Source organism: Syngnathus floridae, chromosome 15 (genome assembly GCF_059516105.1).
Source record: "Syngnathus floridae isolate MCC-2025c chromosome 15, RoL_Sflo_1.0, whole genome shotgun sequence".
NCBI classification, from domain to species: Eukaryota; Metazoa; Chordata; class Actinopteri; order Syngnathiformes; family Syngnathidae; genus Syngnathus; species Syngnathus floridae.
In genome coordinates this window covers 12917932-12944508 of record NC_142427.1, presented here as the reverse complement: position 1 = coordinate 12944508, position 26577 = coordinate 12917932, and the positions used below count along the sequence as shown (strand labels likewise).

The 26577-nt window shown below is 55.7% G+C and overlaps 5 protein-coding genes across 11 annotated transcripts; 2 read left to right on the top strand and 3 right to left on the bottom strand.

Annotated features, from left to right (window-relative positions):
* Nucleotides 1–144: 144 nt before the first annotated feature.
* LOC148386845 (platelet-derived growth factor receptor beta-like) lies at nucleotides 145–13791 on the bottom strand. Of its 4 annotated transcripts, XM_088397821.1 has the most exons (28): nucleotides 7252–13791; nucleotides 6240–6295; nucleotides 6034–6102; nucleotides 5865–5959; nucleotides 5584–5782; nucleotides 5252–5518; nucleotides 5016–5146; nucleotides 4855–4936; nucleotides 4696–4770; nucleotides 4375–4564; nucleotides 3652–3767; nucleotides 3463–3574; nucleotides 3289–3391; nucleotides 3088–3205; nucleotides 2873–2967; nucleotides 2660–2792; nucleotides 2476–2586; nucleotides 2250–2354; nucleotides 2082–2184; nucleotides 1909–1994; nucleotides 1692–1819; nucleotides 1497–1619; nucleotides 1222–1333; nucleotides 1053–1152; nucleotides 772–877; nucleotides 590–674; nucleotides 397–517; nucleotides 145–303 (listed from the first exon to the last, which is right to left on the bottom strand). In XM_088397821.1, the coding sequence occupies exons 3-28, from the start codon at nucleotides 6086–6088 to the stop codon at nucleotides 249–251; spliced, it is 3006 nt and encodes a 1001-aa protein (XP_088253947.1). In that variant the 5' UTR covers nucleotides 6089–6102; nucleotides 6240–6295; nucleotides 7252–13791; the 3' UTR covers nucleotides 145–248. The 4 variants fall into 4 exon arrangements, 2 of the variants coding, with proteins under 2 accessions (XP_088253947.1, XP_088253948.1); XR_015862940.1 differs by lacking the exons at nucleotides 145–303; nucleotides 397–517 and having other exon boundaries at nucleotides 989–1152; XR_015862941.1 differs by lacking the exons at nucleotides 145–303; nucleotides 397–517; nucleotides 590–674 and having other exon boundaries at nucleotides 829–877; nucleotides 1692–1727.
* Nucleotides 7593–14479, top strand: LOC148386844 (arf-GAP with Rho-GAP domain, ANK repeat and PH domain-containing protein 1). Its single transcript, XM_088397815.1, has 26 exons — nucleotides 7593–7789; nucleotides 7986–8074; nucleotides 8227–8264; nucleotides 8420–8713; nucleotides 8792–8887; nucleotides 9027–9198; nucleotides 9349–9450; nucleotides 9588–9692; nucleotides 9965–10025; nucleotides 10101–10221; nucleotides 10307–10571; nucleotides 10683–10882; nucleotides 10952–11037; nucleotides 11149–11331; nucleotides 11408–11476; nucleotides 11602–11701; nucleotides 11775–11831; nucleotides 11890–12016; nucleotides 12121–12220; nucleotides 12292–12502; nucleotides 12581–12626; nucleotides 12859–13034; nucleotides 13117–13326; nucleotides 13410–13515; nucleotides 13858–14005; nucleotides 14096–14479. The coding sequence occupies exons 1-26, from the start codon at nucleotides 7712–7714 to the stop codon at nucleotides 14141–14143; spliced, it is 3288 nt and encodes a 1095-aa protein (XP_088253941.1). The 5' UTR covers nucleotides 7593–7711; the 3' UTR covers nucleotides 14144–14479.
* A 2-nt stretch (nucleotides 14480–14481) lies between these two features.
* mat2b (methionine adenosyltransferase 2 non-catalytic beta subunit methionine) lies at nucleotides 14482–17132 on the bottom strand. Of its 3 annotated transcripts, none has more exons than XM_088397834.1 (7): nucleotides 16886–17132; nucleotides 15889–16086; nucleotides 15513–15627; nucleotides 15265–15417; nucleotides 14978–15177; nucleotides 14776–14889; nucleotides 14482–14702 (listed from the first exon to the last, which is right to left on the bottom strand). In XM_088397834.1, the coding sequence occupies exons 1-7, from the start codon at nucleotides 16913–16915 to the stop codon at nucleotides 14526–14528; spliced, it is 987 nt and encodes a 328-aa protein (XP_088253960.1). In that variant the 5' UTR covers nucleotides 16916–17132; the 3' UTR covers nucleotides 14482–14525. The 3 variants fall into 3 exon arrangements, with proteins under 3 accessions (XP_088253960.1, XP_088253961.1, XP_088253959.1); XM_088397835.1 differs by lacking the exon at nucleotides 16886–17132 and adding an exon at nucleotides 16452–16670 and having other exon boundaries at nucleotides 15210–15383; XM_088397833.1 differs by lacking the exon at nucleotides 16886–17132 and adding an exon at nucleotides 16452–16666.
* A 201-nt stretch (nucleotides 17133–17333) lies between these two features.
* Nucleotides 17334–22158, bottom strand: LOC148386842 (solute carrier family 23 member 1-like). Its single transcript, XM_088397830.1, has 14 exons — nucleotides 21333–22158; nucleotides 20492–20629; nucleotides 20218–20375; nucleotides 19926–20014; nucleotides 19799–19866; nucleotides 19538–19719; nucleotides 19341–19461; nucleotides 19110–19266; nucleotides 18767–18914; nucleotides 18568–18673; nucleotides 18371–18500; nucleotides 18154–18297; nucleotides 17945–18040; nucleotides 17334–17862 (listed from the first exon to the last, which is right to left on the bottom strand). Exons 1-14 carry the CDS (start codon nucleotides 21573–21575, stop codon nucleotides 17591–17593), a joined length of 2052 nt encoding a protein of 683 aa, XP_088253956.1. The 5' UTR covers nucleotides 21576–22158; the 3' UTR covers nucleotides 17334–17590.
* rars1 (arginyl-tRNA synthetase 1) lies at nucleotides 21766–26275 on the top strand. Of its 2 annotated transcripts, none has more exons than XM_088397831.1 (15): nucleotides 21766–21931; nucleotides 22001–22135; nucleotides 22852–23040; nucleotides 23117–23225; nucleotides 23376–23476; nucleotides 23550–23671; nucleotides 23744–23864; nucleotides 23945–24074; nucleotides 24144–24248; nucleotides 24479–24657; nucleotides 24732–24841; nucleotides 24982–25087; nucleotides 25190–25362; nucleotides 25425–25672; nucleotides 26055–26275. In XM_088397831.1, exons 1-15 carry the CDS (start codon nucleotides 21884–21886, stop codon nucleotides 26162–26164), a joined length of 1986 nt encoding a protein of 661 aa, XP_088253957.1. In that variant the 5' UTR covers nucleotides 21766–21883; the 3' UTR covers nucleotides 26165–26275. The 2 variants fall into 2 exon arrangements, with proteins under 2 accessions (XP_088253957.1, XP_088253958.1); XM_088397832.1 differs by having other exon boundaries at nucleotides 21804–21931; nucleotides 21976–22135.
* Nucleotides 26276–26577: the final 302 nt, after the last annotated feature.

Genomic DNA, 26577 nt, shown 5'->3' with positions numbered 1-26577 from the left:
CGCAATGAGCTCTGACAATGACAGGCCAGGCGCTTCAGAAGGATGAGCCTTTGGGATGTCAATCCTCACTGCTCTCCACAACCCTCCGATGACCTCAATCTGAGCGCTTGCAAACCTTCTATGTTCTCAGAGAAGAGAAGAGAACCAAGTCGATTGCTTTTTAATTCAAGCTGAGCAAAGCTACAAGTTGGACAGCAGCGTCGCGTCGCCATAGCAAATCGGTTACAAGATTGTTTTGGTGGTGCTTCTCAAAGGCAGCTTTCCTCTTGTCTTTCTGATGTCACTTCCTGCGCAGCCTCAGCTCTGAACGGGAAACACATAGCGGCCAACGATGACGCTCATCCGGGTCATCGGCAAAAATCAGACCGACCGTGGGAATCATCTTCACCGCGCTACCTGTCTGCGTCCGGCGCAGTGCCGCCGCCGCTGCGTGTCTCCACCTTGACTGGAAGGACGTAGTCACCGTGGGAAGGTCCAGCCTCCAACAGGTGAACCGTCGCCTCAGGGACCTTACTTCCTGTACAGAGAGGCCGCCGTCAACAAAGGGCATTTTCCAGCACCTAATCAACGTCACGCGACGGAATTTCACCGTCCACGGCCGCCGACGTCAGTCGGGATCGGACCGCCGCCGGATGCTGGCCCGTCAGGAAGCTTTCCGTCAGCCTGGCGTACGTCTGGGCGGGACGCAAACAAGGCCACTTTCACCGCAGGCTTTAGGGAGACCACGCGGGCGGGCGGTCAAGGAGGGACAGACGGCGGCGGCGGCGGCACCTTTCTGCACTCGTCCGTCAACACGGCGTCCAAGGACGCCGCCAACGACGAGAACGACGGCCTGTCACCGGGACGCTGGCTCCAGCACGCTTGCATCATGCCGTAACTGAGCACAGAGCAACGGGGTGTCGACACGTGGTGTCGCTTTCACGTCAATTGTCACGCGTGTCACGTGATCATATTCTGCTTTCACACGTCACATATTCTGCTTTCACACATTTTGCCGCCGATGCTGTCCAGGCACCCTGCCAAACATGTGACGAGCGATGCGCGTTGCATACATGTTGGAGTCGGCGTGCTGCGGCTGCGCCAAGCGGTGTCCTCGCTTCAGGGCGCCGTACAGTTGTTGCGTCGCGGGGAGCTCCGAATACGGACTTTCACCTGCGGCAAGAAAACGCACGCGCTCCTATCACGTGTCGCAGCGCGTGGGAGGGAGCGCGTGGGTCTTACCCAAAGAGAAGATCTCCCAGAGCAGAACGCCGTAGGACCACACGTCGCTCTTGGAGGAGTAAACGCTTTGGAAAATACTCTCCGGGGACATCCACTTGAGGGGCAGCAAGGCCTGTTGGATCACAAATGATGACTGACGGGCGGGCGGGCGGGCGGGCGGGCGGGCGGGCGGGCAGGCAGGCAGGCAGGCAGGCAGGCAGGCAGGCAGGCAGGCAGGCAGGCAGGCAGGCAGGCAAGCAGGCAGGCAGGCACTAGTGACGTGACGGCGTACTGACGTTTCCTCGGGCCACGTAGTCCCGATCCTTGAGCAGATCTCGAGCCAGGCCAAAGTCGCCCACCTTCACCAGCCGCTCCTCGCATACCAGGACGTTGCGGGCTGCCAGGTCTCTGTGCACGCACTGCAACAGCACATCAAACACGCTCAGCACACACGCTAAGCTAAGCACACTTTGAGAGATCTTTGAGCGTACGTTGCGTGATGACAGGAAGTTCATGGCGCTGGCGACCTGGAAAGAGAAGCTGTGGAGGTCACTCACGCCCAGGACGGTAGAGTCGCTGAGAAGCGGCAGTGACGATGACGACAATGCCTCCTGCTGGTCTGAAGGTACACGCCGAGAAAGGAGCTAGCTCGCTGCCTCGCTCATTGATTACGGCGACAACTTGCGTACAGAAGAGCTCCGCACTCACCAGCCGCCGCCGCCGCGCTCTCGTGGTGGCTAACCACGGCTGCTCCTTCCCGCTCGCTCATGTCCATGTAACCGCCGTCTGCCTGTCTGCACCCGCGCGCGCACACACGCAGCGCTTGTGTGTGGCTTGTGTCTGCACACATGCGGGGGGATGTTTCTTCTTCATGCGTCTACCTCTTAGCGCTCGCATTGGCGTGCACAAAAGTCTGCTTGCGGCATCGCAGGTAGCTGGCCAGGTCTCCGTGGCAACAAAACTCCGTGACGACGTAGACGGGACCTGCGGCGGAGGAGGCACGCCTCAGTCAGTCAGCACGCTGGGGGCGTCATTGCGCGCCGGCTCACCTCCTGACGTGCACGCTCCGAGCAGGTTGACGATGTTCACGTGAGGACCCAGATGACACAGAACCTTCAGCTCGGACAACAACGATCCACTAGCGCCGCTGTTGGCTGAACGCACAACGCATATTCGTTGTTATACACACACACACACACACACACACACACAGTACAGGTACGCACATGGTACGCGCAGGTACAGGCACATCTCGAGGCAGCAAGCGGTACTCACGTTTGACCATCTTGACAGCCACTCTGGTGGTGGTGGTCGTCTGGTCCCGGAGAAGACCCAACACCTGGGCTTCCACTACTCGGCCGAAAGCTCCCGAACCCAGCACCTGGCCTGCACACACGCCGACCGGGATCTAGTCCAGGCCGCGACTCTGTACCGCTAGTAAGCGTAGGACTTCCATCACCTAGCTCGACGCGGTCCCTGGGTATTTCCCAGGAAGGATGGTAGGGCAGCCGGCCGGCGTCCAGGTAGGTGTACTCCAGTCCGTCGGGACTGACGGAATCGATCAGCTTCCAGTGGACTTGGTAGCGAGGTTTCTGAACAGGGCGAGAGTACTTGCTGCTGCAGCAGTGCAGTGCACTCAGCGGCGAGGTGAGCGAGTAGTGCTACTACTGACCTTTCTCCACAGGATGATGAGGATGACCAGAAAGATGATGGCAATGACCACCAGAACCAGAACCAGCGCCAGCATGGCCACCTGAGACAAGAGAGCTGGACAGGAAGGAGGGGCTTGGTGACGAGGAATTAATGTGCGCTCAAAGAGCACGTCTGTCTGTCCGTCTGTCTGTCTGTCTGTCTGTCTTCTGTCATCCGACGATCCATCACACTTACAAGTGGACGTCAGTCTGAGGTCTCTGGCTCGTCGTCCTGCGGAGTTTGAGGCCTCGCATCGGACGGCGGTCAAAGTGGCGGCGGCGGCGGCGGTTTCCAGGCTCAGGAGGCTGCGCACCTGCCAGGGCCAGGACCGACCGGGCACCCGGTGAGGATGTCACATGGAGGGGGCTGGGGGGGGCGACGTCACCGGTGCCTTACCTGGGTTAGGCCTCCATCTGCCAGGGCGCTGACGTTCACCTGCAGGAGCACGCCTTCCGAAGCACCCGACTGGCTCGTCCAGCTACCTGTCCCGTTAGCGCATCTGCGGACCAAGGCGCGACACTTCCTATGATGTTGCCATGAACAAGCTGAGCTGAGGTGAGGTGCCCTTACCCGCGTGCACTGTGGCACGTGTGCCAGGTGACAAAAGGGGGCGGAGCTCCTTCGCAGACGCACAACATGGCCCGAGTGCCCGTCTCTGTCAGTGACGTGATCCTCGGGGGCGCTGCGGTGCGGCCACACAAAAACAGAGACACAAGATGAATACGCAAACACATCATGGTGCAGATAATACTCAACGACCTTGAACTTGCAGGTAGAAGAACACCTCCTCCTGGTCATCTTCATTGTAGATCCTGGCTGCGTAACTTCCCGTTTGCTCCAAGCGGACCCTCGCCAAGCTCAACGTGCTCACGTAGCTGTCGCCAACACAGGGCCTTTTTAACCCATTTGCACTCTTCTTAGGGTCATGCTTGTTGTTGTTGATAGTGTCTTCTTAGCACACGTATTAGCATTGGGTTAGCATCACAGTTAAAACTGCCACGTTGGCATTGTTGTTGTGAGCGTCATCGTTGCCATTAATGTTAGCAGGGACGTGCGATAGGTCAGAGGAGGCAAGGGAGGCCACGCCTCCCCTGCATCATGAAAAGGGGAAAAAACAAATTCAACTGTTTTTATTCTAAAGTCATTTTCCTTTTCATTTGACGTCAGCCATGAACCTCACCGCACGTCACTGAACGTTAGCATTATTAGTGTCACGTTTGGCGGGGTTGTCACAATCTCAGTTCCAAGTTGAGTCAAATTTTTCAATCACGATGTTGTTAGTTAGCGTCCATCCACAATGTCATCGTTAGTGTTTTGTTAGCTCCAATTTAGCATTGTCGTTGGAATCGGTTAGCATAAATGTTAGCATTTTTACCGGCGTCGCTATTAGTGATCGGTGACAGCACAAAGGTTGCATTGTTGTTAATGTCACGCACCCTACTGTTAGTGTTAGCGTCGTTATTAGCGTCACGGTTAGCGTACCTGCCGTCCGCCACACGCGTGACAGACTCGACAGTTGTTCCCATGAGGACGACGACGCTGCGGTTGTCTTTGTGCCACACCACCGTGGGCGGAGGGTGGGCGTCCACTTCCACCCGCAGCGCCACCGTGTGTCCGACCAGCACAGACACATTTGTGTCATGCGTCGCCCGCGCAGAAACGTAACCACGATCTGAGGAGATTCCGCGTGCGAGTGTGACACTGTGCGCGCAGATGTGCGTGTGTCCGTTTATGTTTGAATCGTGTTTTGTTTGCGGGGATGTGGATGCATGCGCTGGCTGGCTGGCTGGCTGGCTCGCTCACCCAGTACGTTCACTGCGATGCTCTTTTCCACACGGCCCCCCTGCAGGCTTTCCTGGACGGCGCACACGTACACACCTGCGGGACGCGTCACCAACGTCTGGAAGTTAACGCGGAAGCCGCTCGCGTCGCCAACGACCAGCGGCATCGATCGGCGCCTACCCGAGTCTGCCAAAGTTATAGAGGGGATGTCCACGAAGGAACGGATTTGATTGGGCCCAAATTCTGTCAGCGGCTCAATTTCCTAGAACGACACAAAAAAGTCACTTCAAGTGGACACCCGTCAGGCAACGGAGCACGCACGCCACTGGAGACGGAGCTACCTCTCTGCGGGGGAAGGTCCAAGAGAAGTAAACCATGTCGCTGTCTTGGACGGTGCAGTTGACCACCAGCCGCTGTCCGCGCTTCAACACGCTGCCGGACGCCGTCAAGTCCACCTCCAGCTCCTTGGCAACTGGCAGGCAGGCAGGCAGGCAGGCAGACAGACAGACAGACAGACAGGTGGGCCAGATGGACAGACGGGCCGGCCGCGGGCTGAGGGAGGGACAAAGCTACTCACCCACCACGCTGAAGACATAGTAGACCTGCGAGCGCGTCTCCTCGGCACCGTCGGAGGCCACGCACACGTAGGACGAGTCGTTCAGGCGTCCCGTGAAGCCGCGGCCCGGCTCGTACTTCAGTCCGAAGGCCGGCGTTTGCTCCTCGCCGCCGCGTTGGTAGATGCTGACGTTCAGAAGCGGGTCGGACACCACGCAAGGGATCGTGTCCTCCTCCTTGTCCTTCATCACCACACCCGGGCCAAGCGGAACAAACCACTGGTCCGGACCTGAGGAGAGTGGGCCAAAACAGTCACGGGACACTCGATGGGCCGCCGGAGGACCTGAAGTTCACCTTGTCCGGGTACAAAGACGTCCATCTCTCTGATCTGATGGGACGCCGGCTCCTCGCAGGCGTATCTGCCAGAATTCTTCCAGGTGACGTTGAAAAGGCGCAGGACGCTGCGGGATCCGTCCTTTTCCACCACAACCGTGTCCTGCTGAGATTCCTGCCAGGGTAAGCGCCACGACACCTGGCTCCATCCGGAGCACACCTTCCGGGCAGAGGCGCATCATCAAACACCCCAGAGGGAGGGACCAGAAGCCAGGTCGACAGACAGGTGAGCTGTTACCGACCACAGTGAAGTTGGCATGAGGCTGCAGCAGAACCTGGGAGTCCAGAGGAACCAGCTCCAGATTGACAGCCCCTTTTGGGAGAACCAGGAGCACACCTACGCACACACGCACACCGGCCTAAGTTGATCCAAGCCAATCAGCAAGCAAGACATCTGGCGTGGTCACTGACCCAAGAGGATGTGCAGTCGTTTCAGACTTGCTTCTGGTACTCCCGCGGATGTCATAGTTACTCCGGCTCCTGGCATGGCAGACATTGGTTTTCATTGGGCTGCCAAGTTAGGCGTCATTGCAGAGACGGACGGGCGACTCGTTTCTCGCCAAAGCTAGCAGACGACGTGGAGTCGGCCAGTTGCCGCGCGCCCTTGTGACACTCACCTCAGTCGGCCATGTGACTTTGGAGAGGATGGGATGAGGGCAAAGCGATCGTCGACCTGCCGCGCACAGATAAACACAGCCGAGACAACCACGTGACATTGACAAAGAGTTGGTCCTAGCCGCCGCTTTGCGGAAAATGGGAGCGGCTCACCCCGAGGGGGCGGAGTCAAATATTGCCAAGTCAACACGTGTCTGCTAAAGGCATCAACAGACATTTTTGTCTTTACTTCTACGGAAAGCCCGAAGTCGCATTGGACGCCAGTTTCGAAAACAAGACAGAAAGTAGAGCGTTGGCAGCTACACGCCAACCCGAGCAGCATCAAAATAGTTTTCTTCCGACCTTGTGCGCCTTGGCTCGGTCGGCAGCGTTGCTTCTCTTCCCGACGCTTTTTCCTTCCCACCGCTTGACGACTGGAAACAAACTGACTCGCTCGGCGAATGGACGAGCAGGCGAAGGGAAGGAAAAAGAGAGCGAGCGAGCGAGCGAGCGAGCGAGCGAGCAGGCGAGAGAAAGAGCGTCTGTTTTCAATCTGCATCTCTGCCAACTCAGACAGGAAGTCGAGTGAGCTCCAACATACACAAGCGCGCAAGCACGCAGCGGCTCGTAAATGGGGAACGTTGGAAGAAAGTCTCCATCGATTGGCTCTGTCCGTCTGTGTCTACGGCGGCCGGCTCTCCGTTGGAAAGGTCTACTCTTTTCAGATGAATCTCAGCCATACTTTCACTCGAATATGTGGTCGGCGAGTCTGAGCCGTCCACTGGGCAGACAGAAAAGCGCTCCCGGGAGAAAGCGCAGCTTACTGAGCGAGCGTGTGACACGGCCGTAGGGCCAACTTTGCGCATCTTCCGTGTCCCGTCTTTGTTGGTCGGCCATGCCTGAGCCATCCACTGGGCAGACAGAAAAGCGCAGCTCATTGAGCGTGCGACACGCCCGTGGGGCCAACTTTGCGCATGTCCCGTCTTTGTTTGTTGTAGCCGCTCGTGGGGCTCCGATCAGACACAAATCACTTACTTGGCCGATGAAGACGATTCTGGGTCCCGTTCGGATAGCGGGCCGCAGCATCCCGCCTGCCTGGCTGGCTGGCTGCTTGGCTGGCTGGCTGCTTGGCTGGCTGGCTGGCTGGCTGGCTGCCTGGCTGGCTGGCTGGCTGCCTGGCTGGCTGCCCAAGGTGGCACCCGCTGCTTGGGATGCTTCCAACTATTTGGACACAGAGCGTGCTAATAACACACTCAGACACACACAGTCATAAACACAGCATTTGTATCACATCACTCTTGTCATTGTGGACTGTTGCATGAATGCTCGAGTGATGACGGGAGCAACAGGAACTGGTTGTGCTGAAGACAGGAAAAAAAAAAAAAAAAAACCCTACAACAACAAGAAGAAGACGAAAGTGCCTGAGCAGGTCGGACCATATCAGTCAGTCACATGAACCTGGCTGTCCTAGCGACATCGGCACAGAAGTAGATAAATGCGAGAGAGCCAGACGCACATGAGACAGCAGACAAAAGAAGAAAAGATCCAGGAGACAAGTGAGAACAGCGACCCGGTAAGAAAAGCTCTCCGTCGGTCGTCTAGCGTTCTACTAGCATGCTATTAGCGTACGCTGGCTGTCCCGCCGTCTCGTTTCGCCACGACGGCCCATCTGCTCGCTCCGTGACCGATGATCTCATCCTTCTGATGAACAACCCAACTCCTTTCACTGATCCATTCATGGTCTCCCATCCATTAATGGTCTCCACCAGATGGCTTCGTCACCGCCCGTCCCCAAGCCGAGGGCTCGCTACGCCAGGGACAGCCGAGGCTCCGCCTCCACGCCGGACGGCCGATCAGCGTACGCGCGCGCCAATCTGTGCCCGTCGGCAAGAGTTTGTTGGGGTGGCTCCACTGCGGGCAATAATTAGCGGGCGGGGTAGTTCTGATTTCACGAGGAGTTTGATTCTGTCCCGGTGGGTGGCGACGCTGACACCTGTGCCTGTCTTTCAGAAATCACACTCTTTCCAATGGAGTTCACTTCAGCACAGGTACACACGTACACAATGGGCACTAAAAGAGCCCGACACAAGACAGTGTCACGAACCGGTTTCAAAACCGGTTCGTGACATGGAAACAACGCACGCATGATGCAATCATCCACTGATCTAATTGTGACATGGTGGTGTCCTCTCCTCGCCCTCAGATGAAGACCCGGGCTCACCCGCGCTGGCATTTGTCGGTGACTCTGGCTCCGGCCCGTCTCTCTCGTCCCCGCCCTCCATACACACCATGGCTAGCAACATTGCGAAGCACATACCTAGCTTAGCGGGCGCTGCCAGCACCATTGGCGCTGAGCCCAGCGCTGCTCCTACGCCAAACTCGGGCGCCGCTCTTAGCTCCTTATCAAACATACCTAGTTTAGCAGAGATGCTTAGCGCAGTGGCTAACTCGCCGTCCCAACATCCCGCCAAAGGCGTCCCCGGGCCAAAACCCGACGGTAAATCAATCAATGCTCACTTTCTGATGATCAGCTCATACAGTGGCGTCATTCTAGATGTCTGTTCTTCCGGTGCAGATGCCGGCGCGGCGCTGGACTCGCCGGCACCGACACGGGGCCAAGTTGGAGTCACGGGACCAGGTGATGGTGGAGGTGGTGAGCAAAAGTCAAAGGGTGTGTGTGTGTGTGTGTCACTACTCTCTCTCTGCTCAAGAGCTAGTTTTCTTTTCATCAAACCATCTGGGCCCGGTAGACAAAAATCCCAGCCAATGCTTTTTTGAGCAATCTCACATCCTCTTTGCAAACTCCACAGAGGAAGAAGACGACGACGACGACGACCTCTACATCACCGTCTTGGAAAGTTGGGACCACGACGACATCGACACCGACTCGTCCGACCAGGAGGAACTCTATCCCAATTGTCTGCCCGCAACCGATGGAGCTATGAGAGGAAACTTTGTAAACGAGCCGCTCAACAGCGCCAAGTAGATCCTCTTGCCATTTCTGACAGCAGTACTCGAGCGCTACTCCACTTTGCTCTACTCAACTCGTAGTCCACCGGGCGGGTCCGACGCGACAGCTCTCGCTTCATTGGCTAGTCGACTTATACCGTTTGGTTTGCGCGTGCCTTTCAGCCGTCGCTCGAGTACCACGTCCCCTCGGCCGGCGCCGCCTCCCAAGGTGCATCTGGCCCAATCGGCAGAGGGCGGGAAGTCCTCCAGACAAAAGACACCGGGGTAAAGGCCAAACGGCGATTTTCCGTGTTTTCTTCTTCTCGATACGGTTGCGTTTGGGTGATGACAATGTTCCTTTGGCTCAACGCGCTCCGTGGCGGAGCTTGCACTTTGTCATTGTTTTTGCGTCTGCGTTGCAGCGTGGCAACCATCCGGGTGTCGAGGAAGAAAGGACACGGCCCGCCTAGCGGTCAGCAAAGCGCGGTGGTCCGAGCCAGCTGGCTGGACGTTTGGAAAGGCTTCAGGTAAACGGACGGAGAGGGGCCGGCTCCCGACGGAATGCCCGATGGCCAAAGAGCAAACGGAATCAAGAACCAGATGGGATTGCCGTTCCTTGTGCCAATCCAAGGGGACGGGAATAGCCCGGGCTCACGACGTCGCCATTGATGCACTCAAAGACGGACGGCGGCCTCCGTCCTACCGACGCTCGTGTGCCAAATTGACAGCGGATGATTACGATCGGGTTGTCTCCGTGCAAAGATCCAGTGAGCGACTGGCGCTTTCTTCTTTCTTTTAGACACAACGTCTTTTGGGCCACGCTGGACGGACAGTTGATGTCTTTGTGGAAAAAACGTACAGTGAGTGTGAGCTCCAAAGGCTGCGTGCCAGCGTTTGTGTCATGAGTGACACTTGCGCCTTTCATTATTGAGCAGGACCAGTTCAGCGAGGTTCTCTTCCACGTGTCCGACATCACAAACGTCAAGAAACTCGATAGAGGGAGATTCTCCATCTACTTCAAGAAGAAACATTACGACTTCCTGGCTCACAGCGACGGTGGGCAATTGCACGCGCTCCGTTCCGCTCGTCCGAGCTCGCCGACGCCACGCTTAACCGCTCTCGGCCCTCGTTTGCATCACAGACGTTCAGGACGGTTGGGTCCGCTCGCTGCTGGCGTCACGGGGTCAGCCCGCTCCCGCCGGCCCGGACCTCCACGGCGCCGTGACGGTCAAGGACCCAAAGAGCCGCTTCTACGCCGCCGTCTGGGGCCACGATTTGTGGGTTTACCAGAACAAAGAGGGCTTCCAGCTGGGCGTGGCCTGCTACAGCATTCCCCTCAACCTGGCCACGGTCCAGACCACCGGGAGACACTCCTTCACCCTCGCCACCCCGTTCAGGACCTTCGGGTCCGTGCTTGACCCTGGCTCGAGAGCGACGCGGGCCCGCGCTGGCTTGAGAGCGCTGCGACGCCATGTGGCCCGCGCTGGCTAACGCTGTGGTTTCCCTCTTTGAACCAGTCTGTCTGTGGATTCGTCCAAGGATCTGTCCGTCTGGCTGGACGCTTTGTCCTCGTCCATCAACAGCGCTCTGTCCTGCAGCCAGGTGGCGACGCGCCTGTGGAAGAATCCCAGCAACCGGCAGTGCGCCGACTGCGGCGCCGCCGACCCCGAGTGGGCGGCGGTAAACCTGCTACTGGTCATCTGTCACAGCTGCGCAGGTGAACTCACGAGCCAGCGGCCACGCATCAGCGCGTGACCACTAGCCCGTGCTGACCGCCTTTGTTCAGGGCAACACCGAGCTCTGGGCAGCACCCTGTCCAAGGTCCGTAGTCTGAAGATGGACAGCAAGGTGTGGACTGAACCACTCATACAGGTGAGGGAGGGGCCAGGCCGGGCCGGGCCGGGCCAACATTTTGGAAAGGAAAGAAAGACGCTGGCCCGTCCGGCTCTCACATCTTCCTTCCCCTTTCTTGCTCTCTCCCAGCTGTTTGTTGGACACGGTAACCGTCTTGCCAATCAGGTGTGGGCCCCCCTGGTACCCTCGGCCGAGCAGATCGCTCCAGAGGCCTCCCACGAGAGCCGGTCCAAATTCATCCGGGATAAATACAGCAAGGGGCGCTACCGGCGACTCCACGCCCTGGCCTCTTCTCCCCAGCTCATGCAGCAGGTGGGGCGGCGTGCAAACGCTGACCAATCCGGACTCGCTCGCTCGCTCGCACGCTCACTCAAGTCTTTTGTTTTAGAGGCTGCGACAAGTGGTTTGCGGTGGCGACGTGGAAGAAACTTTCTCACTTCTGTGTTCGGGGTCAAAGGTAAGGCACAAGGTGTGCTTTTCCACCCGTTTCAAACTCAATGGGAATTCAGCCACCGACTTCTTATGGTCTCCCTCCTCTCGGCCCCGCCAACGCACGCTTGTGACATCCCTCCCTTGGCGCAGGTGTGTCAAACGGACCCTCAGAGCCCCTCGGCCATTCAGCTGGCTGAAAGAGCAGGCCAAGCTCTGCAGGCTGAGCTTCTCCGACTCAACGAGTACACAGGTCACACAAATGCCTCCGTATCCATGTAGCTCTCCATCGTTTTGGAAAGATTTTTATTTCTTTTTTTGAACAGAGGTTCCACGACACCTGCCAAAATGGGGGGACGGGAGAGCCGAGTCAAGCCCCTCAGGTAAAGCCACGCTTTACGATGCACTCACGGACCCGGCTCACGCGTCTCCCACGTATAGCCGAGGAAGACGAGAAGCTTCACGGCAAACTGGAAGACGATCGTTTCCTCTTCTCTTTGGAAAACGACTCTGCGGCTTGCGACGTCCTCGACTTACGAGAGGTGTTGTCGCTTTTCCGAAATGACGGGTAAATACGGATTTGGCGAGGCGACGGGCGCGACGTGCGCCCGGGGCCGCTGCTGTGCGTGGCTGGGTGGGTGGCAAAGTAAGCTGGCTCCTTGTGACCGCCAGGGCCACCTTTCAATTTGAGTTGATCACTTTGGACAATCAGCTCTTCTGCGTGGCCGAGAGTGAGGACGAAAACCTCGTCCACCTGGTTCATATCCTCAAGGTGAGAGTGCCAAGATGAAGCCTGCCTGGGAAGACCAGACAGGAGAACCTGAGAGCGGACTCCTCTTGCAGGTGATTCTCCCGGCCGGCGTGTCCGACGCTGAGATGCGCAGGGCACTCGGGGTCAGCAAAGTGCACGTGGTGGAAGACGGCGGCGGCGGCGCCTCGGACAACTCCGAGGCCTGGTTGCTGCTCTGGGACGGCGGGGTGAGCGTCCATCGCGCTCGCAGAGGCTCCAAGAAGACGATGTTAAAGACGGAACTGAGCGCGCTCAGTCGCCACGGTAAGCGTCCCTTCGTAGCCACGTCCATTCAAACAAAGGGAATGAGCCAAACGAACAATACGACCCATATTTCTTTAGAGATGGATCAGGCTGGAGATATCATAACCATGGTGCTCGGACACAGGTAGGCGGCGGGCGCGTTGCGTTGGGACACTTGTACCCGACAGGGGAAACAGAACGGCGAGAAAAAGCTCAGACAACCGACTGACTATCGCGACGCCACAAAGTTGGCCCGACGAGACTCATATTGGAGAACACTGGACGAGATTGAGAGCGGACGAGCGTGGGGCCGGCCAACTGACGAGACAAACGCTCGCTGACCAAAGTCTCAAAGTGACACGTATGCATGTGCGCAGACGGGTGTCCCTGCACTTTGACGCGCACGACAGCTGCGGCAGATGGTACCGCATGCTGCAGGACGCTCTGGCCGGTCAAAAGGCTCCGGAATCTCCCGTAAGGTCCGAGCCGCCCAGCGACCCCGACTCGGTGCCGCTCGCCATCCGCCGATGTGTCCGGCACATCCAAAAACACGGTGGCGACTTCCTCTCCTATCTCCCATCTCCTCGCCTGAAGGCTTCTTCTTGTCCGACGCACTCTCAAACATTGTATTTCAGGTCTGAAGGTGGAGGGCGTCTACCGGCGCTGCGGGCTCGCCTCAAAAGTGTCCCAGCTGGCCGAGGCCCTGGCAAGACGGCCCGATTCTGCCCCGCTGGAGTCGGGCGAACAGGGCGTGCTGGACGCCGCCGCCGCCCTCAAGCAGTACATCCGGCAGCAAGTGCAACTCTTCCCTGAGGACGAGCGCAACAAGTGGATGCGTGCTGCTGGTGGGTCCAATGGTGTTTGAAGCCCATTTGGGAATTGCCGCCACATGCTGGGTCGGTCCTAATCGTCCAACTTTGTACACAAGGCATTTCAGATGAGCGCGCCAGGTTCTCAGCCTACCGACGCTTGCTCCGCCAAATGCCCGCGGAGAAGCGAGGGACGCTCGACGCCTTGTTTGGACACTTTTACACGTAAGCGGGCGGTCGGGCGGGCGCCGAACATCACACGAAGACTAGCACGTTCGACTGACTTCCTTTTAAAATATTGACGCACGCGACCGACTGAAAAGCTCACTGAGGGCTGGCTGCACTGCTCAAGCACACGCAAGTGCAAAAAGAAAAACAGTTCCGACACGACTGAGGTGCTCCAACACACGGCCCAATGTTGCTACTCACTCGCACGGACACCCTAAGCCACCCACGACACACGACACGACACGACACGACACGACACGACACGAGAAAACACAACATCACGTCCCACCGGCCCGGCCCGTCGTACTCACCCCTTTCGCCGTGTCGCTTTCTCGACAGGGTCCAGACGTTCTCTCAGGTCAACAAGATGTCGGCTCACAACCTGGCCTTGGTTCTGGTTCCGTCGCTCTTTGACAGTCTTAACGGCGACCTGCTCAAACTGACGCGCGAGTTGGTCCTGTACCACGCGCCGCTCTTCCACTGCCAGGTGAGTGCCTCACGTTGTGTGACGTCACGTTGCGTGGCGTCACGTGACGACGGCGGCGGCAACTCAACGCTGTTTCGGGACGCTTTGCAGCTGCACCACGATGAGGAAGAGGAAGAGGAGGAGATCACCGTCCTCTGAGCAACTGCCAACACGTGACAAGATACAGACATGTACAAATTCAAAAATGGATTTGGCTTTTTGGGAGGTGAAAAGGTAATACCTTGTGAAAATCGACTCCCCTTTTTTTTTTTTAAAGCAACGTATCCCTCTTGAAATGATGTCCAATTAAAAAAAAAAAAATGTCATCAATTATTGCAATCTATATTTATATAGATCTATATATATGAAATCTGTAAAAAGAAATGTTCCACAAATGAGAAGAACCCCTTTGATGAAACCTTTTTTTCTCTCCAAAAGATTCTTTTTTAAATGGCGCGGTACCACCTTTTGTGATAAAAAAAATGATCCCCAAAACATGTTTGTTGTGTCGTCTTTATTGAGAGGAACCCCACGGCGGTAGTCAGTGAAAGACGGTCTGCCTCCAGCGTTTGTCTGGGGTGAAAGGCCACAGGCAGTCGCTGACAGCGGAGACGAACGGTCGCGGCTCCACACTGAGGCCCAGCACCTCCAGACGGGAACAGTCCAGGCGAGGGTTGAGCGGGCGACGAGCCGCCTCCGCCGCCGGCTGTTCCGTTAGCTGCCCCCGCCCCAAAAAAACGTGACTGCCCGCTCGGCTTGCCGGCAATCGGCGGCACAATGTCATTACTTACCGGGATGAGGTGAGCGGACGGAAGGTTGAAGGCCCGAGCCATGGCCAGCGCCATCTCATATTTGGTCATCTGCTCCTTACCCGAATAATGGAACATTCCACGGATAGAATCGTCCTAGAAACGCAGGCAGAATTCCTACCAATGTTCCCGCTGAGCTTTGGGAATCATTATCGCCAAGAACAACAATGGCGACCCGGCGTACCAAAGCGGCAGCCCGGCAGATGTTCCAGCAGACGGCGGCGACGTCTCGCGTGTGCGTGGGGAACCTCGGCTGGCAGTGGTCAAGCGGGCAGCTCTCGGCCGCCGCCCCCTGCAGGACTTTGGGCCACAGCGCCGTCACGGCGCTCTCCGACGGAGACTCCACCTCACCGAACAGGACCGGAACGCGCAGAACTGCCGAGCCTGAGGGACGGGAGGGATGTGCGCACGTTAGCGGCGGCGGCGGGTGGCGGCCGCGCTCGCTAGTGCCGTGTTGCGCGTGGGACTGACGTGCGCAATGCTGCAACATTTGTCGCTCGCCTTCCATCTTGCTGCGTCCGTACGCATTGACGGGATTGGGGGCGTCGTCTTGGCCGTAAGGCGGACGCCGGCCGTCGAAAACGTAGTCGCTGCTTATGTATAACAGGAAGGAGCCGCGACATGCTGGCACGACACGTGACGACGTGTCACAAAAGATGGCTCACAAGCCATAAGCCGCAGCTGTCAAAAAACATGCGTCACGCGTGTGCAGAACTCACCGGCCTCCCTGGCAATAACGGCGGTGGCGTGAACGTTGATGTTGTCGGCCGCCTCCGGGTGGCGCTCTACCACGTCTGGCCGACGCTCTGCCGCACAGTGGACTACCACCTGAGGCTGCCAAATCATAGCATTTGGCCGTTTGGCTTTTAGTCCCTTTTGCCATCTCAGAGTGAGTGCAAAAAAAGATACTTTAGTGTTTTGAGCGCTCTTTTGCTTTCATTCGGGGAGGCTCCTGCTGAGCGCCTGCTTCCCTCCCAAATGGCTTGCCTCATGCAGACAGACCTCTGGAGTTGCCCAGCCGGCCATTTTGGAGCGGTGCGTTTCATACACAACGACAAATGCGGCTCTCCTTTGCCAACGACGAGCGAGCGTCACCTTGCATTGACTCAGGAGCTGCTTGACGGCGTCCTCGTCGGTGAGGTCGCAGTGAAGAAGGCGCGCGCCGGCCCTGCGGTACGCCGTCCCCGTCACGGCGCAGCCGCGTTTCCGGAACTCCTTGAGGACGGCGCGGCCCAGGAGACCGCTAGCTCCCGTCACCAGGACACGAGGACCCCCCGCCGGAGAATCCTCCTGCTGCGCAAACACAAACGCAGCATTTTGAGCCCTATCCTTTGCAAAAAGACATATGTCTCACACATCCAGATGTGAACTTGGTTTGGCTAGATTCATAGGATTTAACAATGGAACGTGATATGCCTTTCAGATCATTTCCTAGCCAAATTTCAACGCAATATTCATTGCAGTTTTCAAATAATGCCGAATGCTAACGAATTAGCCAATGACCTCATAAACACAAACAATCTATTTGTGTGTTTAGTACACAAATAGATTGATTAGACCTGTCCGAATAGATTTAGACTTGTCTGATAATGCTCGTTTCGTGATAACCAAGCCACCTTTCAAATTGTATACACAAGACGTCATCGCTTCAAGTTTACCTGCAGCAGCTGCACATGTCCTGGCTTGAAATCAATCGTCAGGTGGTTCATATTTTCGATTGGACGCTCCTTATGTCACTTTTGCTTTCGCCTGATCAGACACTCGTGATATCGAAAGTGAACAAATGGCAACGCTTGCGATTCTTTTCGCATTTTCATGGTGCCACTTCAGATCCCCGGGCGCCACTTCCGGATTAGAGGATCCGGTGATTAACGTAAACCGACAGCCAATGAAGTAAATCACTTTACGACAGAGGCGGTTGCTCCGGCGTTAAAAAAAAAAAAAAGAAAAAGAAAAAGAAATAAAGGCACGTTTAGGGCGCATTCAGCAGCCTTAGCGACCACTCGTGTAGATCCGATACCTCCGGCGGCTTTGCTGAACAGCTATGCTGCGTTACAAGTAAACGAAATTGAAAATGAACATGATAATTTACCTCAAGTTGTCCCGATTGAAATCCTGGCATCTTTTGCGCCAGCAGCTGGCGAACTCAGTCGACTCCTCAAAAGAAAGAAAGAAAGAAAGAAAGAAAGAAAGAAAGAAAGAAAGAAAGAAAGAAAGAAAGAAAGAAAGAAAGAAAGAAAGAAAGAAAGAAAGAAAGAAAGAAAGAAAAGAACGCAGGAGTAGAGTCCTCTCAAGTGCAACACGGACAAACGCCGCTGTCCTTCTTCGTTGGTGCTGACGGTTTTAGTCTTAGGGAATGGTCTCATTGCCGCCAGTAGAGGGCGACAAACAAAATGATTGACATCCTACTGGAGCAACTCGTGAGGAAGGCGTCTTCTGTTGCGGGCACGGAGCTACCTGATCTGGCTGGCGTCTGTGACAGAACAGCGGGTGTCGGCCAGGCTGCCGTCCATCAACCCCGACAGAATTGACAGAAAATGACATTTCTATCAAAATAGAGCCTTTATTGGTCCTTCTGAACAAAAAATGATGAACAAGTTGTATTTTTAATCATGCAAACACAAACGGACAATTTCTTCCAAAACTAGAGTACTAGCTATACGTCAGGTGTAATAAGATGATAAGAATGTTCTTATATGACATGTACGGTCTACATGTATGTATGTATGTATGTATGTATGTATGTATGTATGCAGTAGGTTCAGGTAGTAGGTTCCCAAAACTCAATTGTGGCAAGTTAGACTTTGGTCGACACGTCCTCTCCAAGCTCCGCCCTTTGCTCCGCCCCTTGCTCCGCCACCTCTACGCCTTCTCGCAGCACCGACGCCCCTTGGGAGGGCGGGTCTTGGGAGGAGCTCCACCCCCTGAAGGTGGGACTGATGGGCAGCCTCTCGAGCCAGCGGGCGCGTCGGACCAGACCCATCCCCACGGGAAAGTCGTAGGAGGGCGAGGAGGGCGCCGAGGACGTCAAAGCGCTCCACTGCAGCAGCCCACGCTCCTCCCTCGTGCCTGAACACGCAATGGCGTCAAAATCTCGAGGTCACCATCCTCACGTGCGACCGAGGGCCCTGCGTTTGTGCCGCTCGCATACCTGGTACCGTGTTGTCCAGGCAGAAGGCCAGGAAACCGCCGACAAACATCTCGGTGGACAGCAGAACCGTCAGGATTTGATTGAGCTCCTCGACACCTGCGAGCGCACGACGACCGGTGGGTGGCGCACGCGTGGCGGTGAGGGTGGCGACTTGCGGCGAGGGCGGCGACTTGCGGCGAGGGTGGCGACTTGCGCGTGTTAACCCTTACCGGTCTCGATGCATTTTGGGTGCGCATCCAGGTAGGCGGGCAGCGTGAGCCCGAAGAACATGGAGAAGCCCAGCACAAAAAGGTTGCGGGACGAGTTGAGGTCAACCAGCTGCAGGTTGGACAGACCCACCGCCGTGATCATGCCTGACGCAAACAAACGTTTGAGTCCACTTTGCATTGAGGGTGACCGAACGAACGTGAAGGCGGCAAGTTTCACCAAAGAGCGTGCAGAACATTCCTCCCAGGATGGGATCCGGCAGTGAGGCAAACAGAGCCGTGAACTTTCCCACGCATCCCAGCAGCAACATGATGGCGGCGCCGTACTGAACCACGCGCCGGCTGCCCACCTGGACGGACACACACGCCAGATGTCAGATGCGGAGGGAGGAGACGAGCCGCGGACCGAGCGAGCACCTTGGTGATGGCCAGCACGCCGATGTTTGGGCTGGAGGACGTGGATCCGTTCCCGGTGCCCAGGAGTCCGGCGATGATGCAGCACACGCCCTCCGTGAAGATCCCTCTTGCGAGACCAAAGCGAGAAAGAAGGAAAGGGCGCGGCGGCGGCGGCGGCGTCAGCGCCGGGTGGGTTCAAAGCTCCATCTTGCCCTCTCACCTGTTGATGGCGTGCACCGGCGGCGGCGCTGCCCCAGCGAGGCGAGCGCACGCGTAGTAGTCGCCGATGGACTCCACGATTCCCGCAAGGGTGGCGCTAAACATGCCCAGCACGCCCGCCAACGTCACCGTCGGCAGGCCCCACTGGCCTGGAGCGTCGAACATGTTACCGCAACCGATGGCAGACACTCGCAGTGTGGACGATTGTGCGAGAATTGAGCGCAAGAAATGTCTGGAGATTGTCTCGCGTGAGATGCTGAGCTGCCGCATATACATATATATTTATATATATACACATATATATAGATGTATATATATGAGCAGAGGCGCTTGGTTGTTCTCACAGGGGTAGGGCATCCTGAACCAGGGGGCGGAGGTCATGATGTCCCCTCGGGCGTCGGTGCGCGCCTTGTGGCCGTAGCGCAGCGGGTCGCTGGGCAGAAGGTCGCTCAGGGTGAAGATGTAACACAGCAGCCACACCAGCACGATGGCCAGGATGATCTGAGCGCATAGCAGCAGGCGTCGGAAAGGCGGCGGCGGCAACGAAAGCGGCGACGGACGGAGGCGTTCTTTACGGGGAACATCTTGAAGACGTAAACCCGGCTCAGCCTCAGCCCTTTCTTCCTGCTGTACACGGGAAACGGGAGCGAGGTGGTCCGCAAGTACTGAGCGAAGAGCACAATCAGGAGGATGCACCTGCATGCAAACACGGCGCTAAGCAAAAGCGCGGCACGCGGGCGCAGGAGGAAGGCGACGGACGGCGTTTCCTCACAGCGCCGAGAAGCCCCAGTGCGAGCCTGCCCGGTCGCCGGCCGTGGTGAAGACGGACAGGCCGATGAGCGAGACGGTGGGCGTGACGGTCAGCGGCCCGATGTAGTCCAACAGGATGCCCGGAAGCCCCAGCAGGCCGATGGCCACCTCCACCGTGCTGGAAACCATGATGGCGCCCTGGATCTGCCGCACAATCGTTCCCATCAAATCCACCGCGGACGGACGGACGGACCAACGGACGGACGGACGGACGGACGGACACCTCTCTGATGCGTGGATGCCAAACGTGCGACGTGTCCAGGGGGAGAGTCCAGTTGCCGTAAATCTCCTCTGTTGACGTGACGCATAGCTGTAAGTGCGGACCTTGGGTGACTTGCGCGCTCACTCACCCTGGCTGGGGCAGGCCCATCGATCCAAGCTGAGGATGGCCTGCGCGGGAATGAGGAAGGCCAGCGCTGACGCTTGAAAGAGGGGAAGTCTACACAAGGACCACAACAATCACCACCACCAACACCACCACCACCACCACCACCACGAAAAGCTCAAACTTGCGGCAGCGGCCACACTTTTGAACTTTTGCTGTCATCAAAAGAGCCGAGTCTCCACTACCATCTTACGACGGAAGGTCCGAGCTAGGACGCCGCTCTTCTGGGGAATCTGAGGCGCTGCCACGACGCTCACCTGACTCCCAGGGTAGTCTGCACGAGTGTGGTGATTCCGACGGTAGTGAAAATGGTCCCGATAAGCTGGCTGACGGTGTTCTGGTCCTGGCCCACGCACATGGCCTCGGCCAGCAGGAAAGGGACGGCCACCGTTCCGCTGAAGCAGGTCAGGTAGTGCTGGACAGTCACACGGTCAGGCTCAGGAGGCGTCCGGCTCGGGAGGCCGCTGGTGGCCCCCGGCCAAGGCGCAAACATGGGCACCAAGAAGCACATGAGCTCGGCGGCCGGCGTACCTGCAGGCCCAGCAGGATGCACAGGTACCAGGGCGGAACGTCCTCGATGGTGTAAATCATGTCCGACGCCGACTTCTGCTCTGCTATTGGCTCTTTGCTCGACTCGTGGCTCCGCCTCCTCGGGATGTCATCCCGACTCTGCGCATAATAAAGGTTCCGTCCCGTTTGTGCCACATCCAACTGTGGCATGAGCCTGAATTCACTTAGGTCTGAGCGCGTCAGACTAAACGCCCCCCCCCCTTCACTTAGGTCTGAGCGCGTCAGACTAAACGCCCCCCCCCCCCTTCACTTAGGTCTGAGCGCGTCAGACTAAACGCCCCCCCCCCCCTTCACTTAGGTCTGAGCGCGTCAGACTAAACGCCCCCCCCCCCCCCCCCCCCCACACACACACACACACATTCCCTCAACAATGGCTAACAGTGAAGCTCAAAGTCCAGATGGTGATGCCGGTGTCATGCTAGCTGTCTAGCTACAGAATAGCTGCACAGCTGTTTTTTCGAATGACTTCATAATATTAGCAATGCCAGATTACAGTGCGATAGCGTAAAAATGGAGCAAATGCTCGCGAGCGCTTAAATATACAAATTAATTTTTTTCTTCATCTTCATGGTGTGAGCACCATGTAAGTTAATAAAAGAATCAAAGTAATTTGTGTGAAGTTTTGTGCCAAATCAGTTAGATGACAAAGTTGACAGTAACAACTCATTTTGACTTTGAAGTCCTTTTTAAGTTTAGGGAGTTGAATTTGAGGTAGTACCGTTTCCCCCCAGCCGCCTCCGACACAAGTACCCACATCGTGCGAGCACTTTGAGTCGCCTTCCAGATCAATTACGCCCTTTACCTTGCACTCGTTTTGACCGGCAGCCATATCGTGCGGGAGACCGCGCCGTCGCAGCGTGGGTGTCTTGGAGCGGGAGAGCGGCCAGGCGCGCTTAACAATGCGTCCATAATCTCCATGGACTTTCACCTGAAAACCACTAATAGTTTTGATGATCATTAACACGTTTATCCTATTTTTATGACCCATATGAAAAGACAAATATGAGGAGTCTTCTGGAAAGGGCTCACACTTCTGTCTTCTCATTTTCAATTGACAGTGTTTTAAGTTATATTTTGTATTTCTAATGAATTCTATTTGAAGTTCAAACTTGTAAAGTACTGACTGAACTTCTCTATTTCAATCCAGAACGGTGCAGTTCTAGGCCTTTGCAGCAGGTGGCGACAAACTACTTGAATTGGCTTTCCGATGCTGGTTCGTCATAACGAACAAGAATATTCTCCTCCCCTTCCCCTAAGTGAAACGGAAAAAGTTGTCGACTGCTTCCTTTTCGCAGTCCTGACAGCTCCTTTCATCAGCCACGAGACTGTCTTCCTTCACCCCGGCGCTTGGGAATGGACGGAGACTGTGTGAACGAATATACGAGGCGGCTGCAGAAGCAGGTAAGCCCCGCTCGGACGGCGATAGCCAACCCAAGTAAAACCAGCAACACTTGCAATGGTTTGTTCCAGGAATGCGAGATCCAAAGTCTCTCCGCTGAGCTGGAGAGCCTGAAGAACCCGCAGAGCTCAAGTCCGTCTTGTCGTCTGGAGGAGCTGCGAGAGGAGAACAGCAGGCTGCAATATCGCCTCAACATCCTCAAAAGGGTGAAGGAAGGAAGGAAGGAGGGAGGGATACCCCGGGAGGGAGGGATCCCCCGGGAGGGAGGGATCCCCCGGGAGGGAGGGATCCCCCGGGAGGGAGGGATCCCCGGGAGGGAGGGATCCCCGTGGGGTCCTTTTGCTTCATAGATTCAATTGTAGATTTGGAATTCTAGGTGTACATCAAGTGGTAATCAAGAATACCTATTTATCAATTGTCATTTGTAGATATACTAAGTAGAAATGATGCGAAATCAACGTTATAACTGTACGTAGTCAAGTATGTTTTGTTTAAAATTGCACATAGCATAGTTTAATATATATATGAAAAACGTTCCCTGTTTGATGTACTGTGTGTGTGTGTGTGTGTATTATATATATATATATATATAGAGAGAGAGAGAGAGAGAGAGAGAGAGAGAGAGAGAGAGAGAGAGAGAGAGAGAGAGAGAGAGAGAGAGAGAGAGTATTGAATGATGTGCCTTTCCACAAACAGAAAAACGTGCGTCAAAGATTTGTGATTGTCCGAAAATGCCACAAGGTGGCGGCAAAGTGCCACCTGATGCACCTCATTTCATTTGGCAGCAAAATGCCACATTTAGTATAAGACTACATCCAATTTAAAAACGAATCTTTTGAATTGAAGTATGATAGTGAATTTGAGTTCACTGAAAGTGAAGCAACAAGTAGCATTCATGCTTTCAAACGGTGCCTGTCCTCAGAGTCTGCAGGAGGAGACCCCCTGCTGCGGGACCGCTATGATGAACATCAACCAGCGGCTGCAGGAGATTTTTGGCCAGGCCATCCGGGCCTCCTGCCCCGAGCTGGACAGGCCGCCGCTCTCCGTCACGCCCAACCAGCAGGCCAAGTTTGGAGACTACCAGTGCAACAGTGCCATGGCCATGGCACAGGTATGTGGAAATAAGAGGACTCCTCCCATTCATCCAAAGGCTGGATTTAAAATTGCCCCTCCCCCCTCGTCGGCAGCTGCTGAAAGCGAAAGGCCTAAAAGTCAACCCGAAGGAAATTGCCGAGAAAATCATTCGGAACATTCCGCAAAACGAGCTCATCCAGAAGACAGAAATCGCAGGACCAGGTCTGAAAATGGCGTCAAGCGTGGCATGCGTTTTGTCATTGATTTTGACTTTTCGCATTTGCAACTCGGTCGTAGCTGCAATCTTAAGTTAAACGGTCATTCCCGGTTGCAATGAAAGAATCTCCAATGAGCTCCGCCTCGCTCGTCCAGGCTTCATCAACGTCCACCTGAAGCGCTCGTTTGTGTCCGGGCTGTTGAGCGACCTGCTGCTCAACGGCGTGCAGCCGCCTCGGCTCGCCTCCAGGAAGCGGGTGAGGCGCTGCTCAAACGATGGTGTCGCGCCGTCGACGTGCTCCATCAATTGCCCCTGCGCACGTTGTTCAGGTGGTGGTGGACTTCTCGTCGCCCAACATCGCCAAGGAGATGCACGTGGGCCACCTGCGCTCCACCATCATCGGCGACAGCATGTGTCGACTCTTTGAGTTCCTGGGCTATGACGTGCTCAGGTGGCTGCCACGTTCCCTTCTCAAACGGCGGAAGCCATCTTTTGACTTTTCACTGCTGACGTTTGTGCTCAGGTTGAACCACGTGGGGGACTGGGGCACGCAGTTCGGCATGCTCATTGCCCACCTGCAGGATCAATTCCCAAACTACCTGGCGGTGTCGCCCCCCATCGGGGACCTGCAGGCCTTCTACAAAGTCGGCGGCAACTTCCTGAACCAGCACCAGCACGCAAACCAGCTCGGCCGCTAATGGCTAACAGACGTTTGTTCCTCCAGGAGTCCAAGAAGCGTTTTGATGAGGAGGAGGATTTCAAGAAGCGGGCGTACCAGTGCGTGGTCCGCCTGCAGAGTAAAGAAGCCGACTTCATCAAAGGCTGGAATCTCATCTGCGACGTCTCCAGGAGAGGTGGCGACGACGACGCTTTGGTTCTTCGCTGTGGCTGGACAATCCCTTCACTGCTTGTTTGCGTCTCAGAGTTCCAGAAGGTTTACGACTGCCTGGACGTGGACATCGTCGAGCGGGGCGAGTCCTTCTATCAGGACTTGATGACGAAGGTGGTGAAGGAGTTTGACGAGAAAGGTGAGAAGCCCACGTTGGTTTGGGTGAAATTCCCAGCTTGGAATTTGTCCAGAATGGGAAAGCCTAAAAAGTTTGAGACGAGGAACGTCCACCACATTTGGTAGCAGATGGTAATTGCCAATGTTGGCCACTAGGGAGCAATGTTGCCACATTGTTTGTCTGTCTGTCTGTCTCTCGCCGTCATCCTCGTCACATTCGTTGGTTTTGTCTCTCCCTCCGGATTGCGCCAGGTCTGACGGAGATGGACGAGGGTCGCAAGATCGTGTTCGCCCCCGGTCAGTCCATCCCGCTCACCGTCGTCAAGTCGGACGGCGGTTACACGTACGACACGTCGGACCTGGCCGCCTTGCGCCAGCGGATTTTCGACGAGAAAGCCGACATCATCATTTACGTGACTGACAGCGGGCAGGTGGGGTCGCCCCGAAATGATTGGCCGAGTGGGAACGGAGGGGAAAAAGACCAATCTGTTTTTTGGGGTTTCAGGCCCCACACTTCCAGTTGGTGTTTGCCGCCGCCAAGATGATTGGATGGTATGACCCCCAGGTGACCAGGGTGGAGCACGCCGGATTTGGAGTGGTGCTAGGCGAAGACAAGTAAGACTTTGTTTGTAGGATTGGCTTTGCTAAAATGCAACTCCTTGATGAAATGGAGTGAAAATGCAGCCTTTGGGCTCCAGGACACTTGTGCTTCCTTCGGTTAAGTGCGTGCGGCCCTTTCTTTTGGTCCCCGACAGGAAGAAGTTTAAAACTCGCTCAGGAGACACGGTGAGGCTGATGGACCTGCTGGAAGAAGGACTGAAGAGGTCCATGGACAAACTCAAGGAGAAAGAGCGAGATAAGGTGAAGAAGGCTCATGACGTGTTTAAACAAACAAACAAACAAACAAACAAACAAAACAAACAAACCTTTTTGTTCCTGTTTATATTCCACCTGTCCGTCCAGGTCCTCACACCGGAGGAGCTGCGGAAGGCCCAGCGCTCGGTGGCGTTCGGCTGCATCAAGTACGCCGACCTGTCGCACAACCGCATCAACGACTACGTCTTCTCCTTCGACAAGATGCTGGACGACCGCGGCAACACGGCCGCGTATCTCCTCTACGCCTTCACGCGCATCCGGTAAGCAAAGTCCGCCCCATTTCGAGCGCCCCCCCCCCCTAACCCTACCCCCGTCCGTTTAGGTCCATCGCCCGCCTGGCCAATCTAGACGAGGCGACCCTCAGGAAGGCTGCCGAGAGCACGGAGGTGCTCCTGGACCACGAGAAGGAGTGGAAGTTGGGCAAGTGCATCCTGCGCTTCCCCGAGATCCTGCAGAAGATTCTGGACGACTTGCTGCTGCACCCGCTGTGCGATTACCTCTATGAGCTGGCCACCACCTTCACCGAATTCTACGACAGCTGCTACTGCGTGGAGAAGGACCGACAGACGGGTAAAGAGCTCGCGTCGAGCGTTAGTCCACAGTTTTTCCTCTACTCGTGTCTTCTGAGAAAACTTGTCAGTTAAGGTCGGCTAGGCTTCGAGCTGTTTAATGATGCAAATTCTCTATGAGCACCATGGGGCTTGAAGGGATTGTTTTTTGAGTGAGCCTGGTGCAAAGGCCCTTTTGCTAACGCTCTTATTATTGATCTGACAAAAGTGGGTGGGGACTGGCAACTTTGTGTGTCTTGGGCACAAAGATTGCGAGCTGTTTTGGTTTGAAGCAGCGGCTCAACTGACAAATTCCAAGAGAAGTGGCCAAATTGAGCCCCACTCAGAAGCATGGTGTTAATTGAGAAGGCTTCCAAATCAAACCAATCAAACTTTTTTTGCAGGTGAGGTGGTGAAGGTGAACATGTGGCGTATGCTGCTGTGCGAAGCCACAGCAGCCGTTATGGCCAAAGGCTTCCACATTCTGGGTATCAACCCAGTGCAGAGGATGTGACGGACGGACGGACACGCGCATTCTCCTGTTTCCTCCACTCAATCTGATCATGAACTCTCACTTCATCCTTTTGTCTGTATTTTGTCAAATTAAAAAGATGATGTGAAAGTATCTACTGTCAGTTGATTTTTACAATTGAATTATTGAACATTTCAATGACTATACATGGTCACTTTTAGAGTTAGGGTTCGAGGGTCAGAGGTCATGGCTCAATTAAAAACATGACAATTTGTCTTTTTTTTTAACCCTGGTATTTTTTTCCGAAAAAAAGTTCCGCATTGCATTCTCTAGTTAAATAAGGGACTCTTTTCTGGTCATGAGAACACAGCTGTTAGCGTAGCCGCAGATGCTAAGCGTGACATTTGGGTAATGATGCATTCAAAGTTATTTGTGGCCAATTCCTGACCCAGAGG

Bases quoted from the DNA above. Each gene is read 5' to 3' on its own strand.
- LOC148386842 (XM_088397830.1), bottom strand. From the start codon at position 21,575: ATGAGAAGACAGAAGTGTGAGCCCTTTCCAGAAGACTCCTCATATTTG. The intron at 20,376-20,491 runs GTACGCCGGCCG...GTGACTGTCCAG, and splicing joins GCATCCTGCTGGGCCTGCAG to CACTACCTGACCTGCTTCAG. The intron at 19,720-19,798 runs GTGTCCGTCCGT...ATTGTGCGGCAG, and splicing joins GGCATCCACGCATCAGAGAG to ATCCAGGGCGCCATCATGGT.
- rars1 (XM_088397831.1), top strand. From the start codon at position 21,884: ATGGACGGAGACTGTGTGAACGAATATACGAGGCGGCTGCAGAAGCAG. The intron at 21,932-22,000 runs GTAAGCCCCGCT...GGTTTGTTCCAG, and splicing joins CGAGGCGGCTGCAGAAGCAG to GAATGCGAGATCCAAAGTCT. The intron at 22,136-22,851 runs GTGAAGGAAGGA...GCCTGTCCTCAG, and splicing joins GCCTCAACATCCTCAAAAGG to AGTCTGCAGGAGGAGACCCC.
- mat2b (XM_088397835.1), bottom strand. From the start codon at position 16,502: ATGAACCACCTGACGATTGATTTCAAGCCAGGACATGTGCAGCTGCTG. The intron at 16,087-16,451 runs GTAAACTTGAAG...GTGTTTGCGCAG, and splicing joins GACATGTGCAGCTGCTGCAG to CAGGAGGATTCTCCGGCGGG. The intron at 15,178-15,209 runs GCTAACGTGCGC...CCCGTCCCTCAG, and splicing joins GGCCGCCACCCGCCGCCGCC to GCTCGGCAGTTCTGCGCGTT.
- LOC148386845 (XM_088397821.1), bottom strand. From the start codon at position 6,088: ATGACATCCGCGGGAGTACCAGAAGCAAGTCTGAAACGACTGCACATC. The intron at 4,771-4,854 runs GTAGGCGCCGAT...CGCGTCCCGCAG, and splicing joins TATAACTTTGGCAGACTCGG to GTGTGTACGTGTGCGCCGTC. The intron at 304-396 runs GTAGCGCGGTGA...TTTCCCGTTCAG, and splicing joins ACTGCGCCGGACGCAGACAG to AGCTGAGGCTGCGCAGGAAG.
- LOC148386844 (XM_088397815.1), top strand. From the start codon at position 7,712: ATGCGAGAGAGCCAGACGCACATGAGACAGCAGACAAAAGAAGAAAAG. The intron at 11,477-11,601 runs GTAAGGCACAAG...CCCTTGGCGCAG, and splicing joins TTCTGTGTTCGGGGTCAAAG to GTGTGTCAAACGGACCCTCA. The intron at 13,035-13,116 runs GTGGCGACTTCC...ATTGTATTTCAG, and splicing joins CCGGCACATCCAAAAACACG to GTCTGAAGGTGGAGGGCGTC.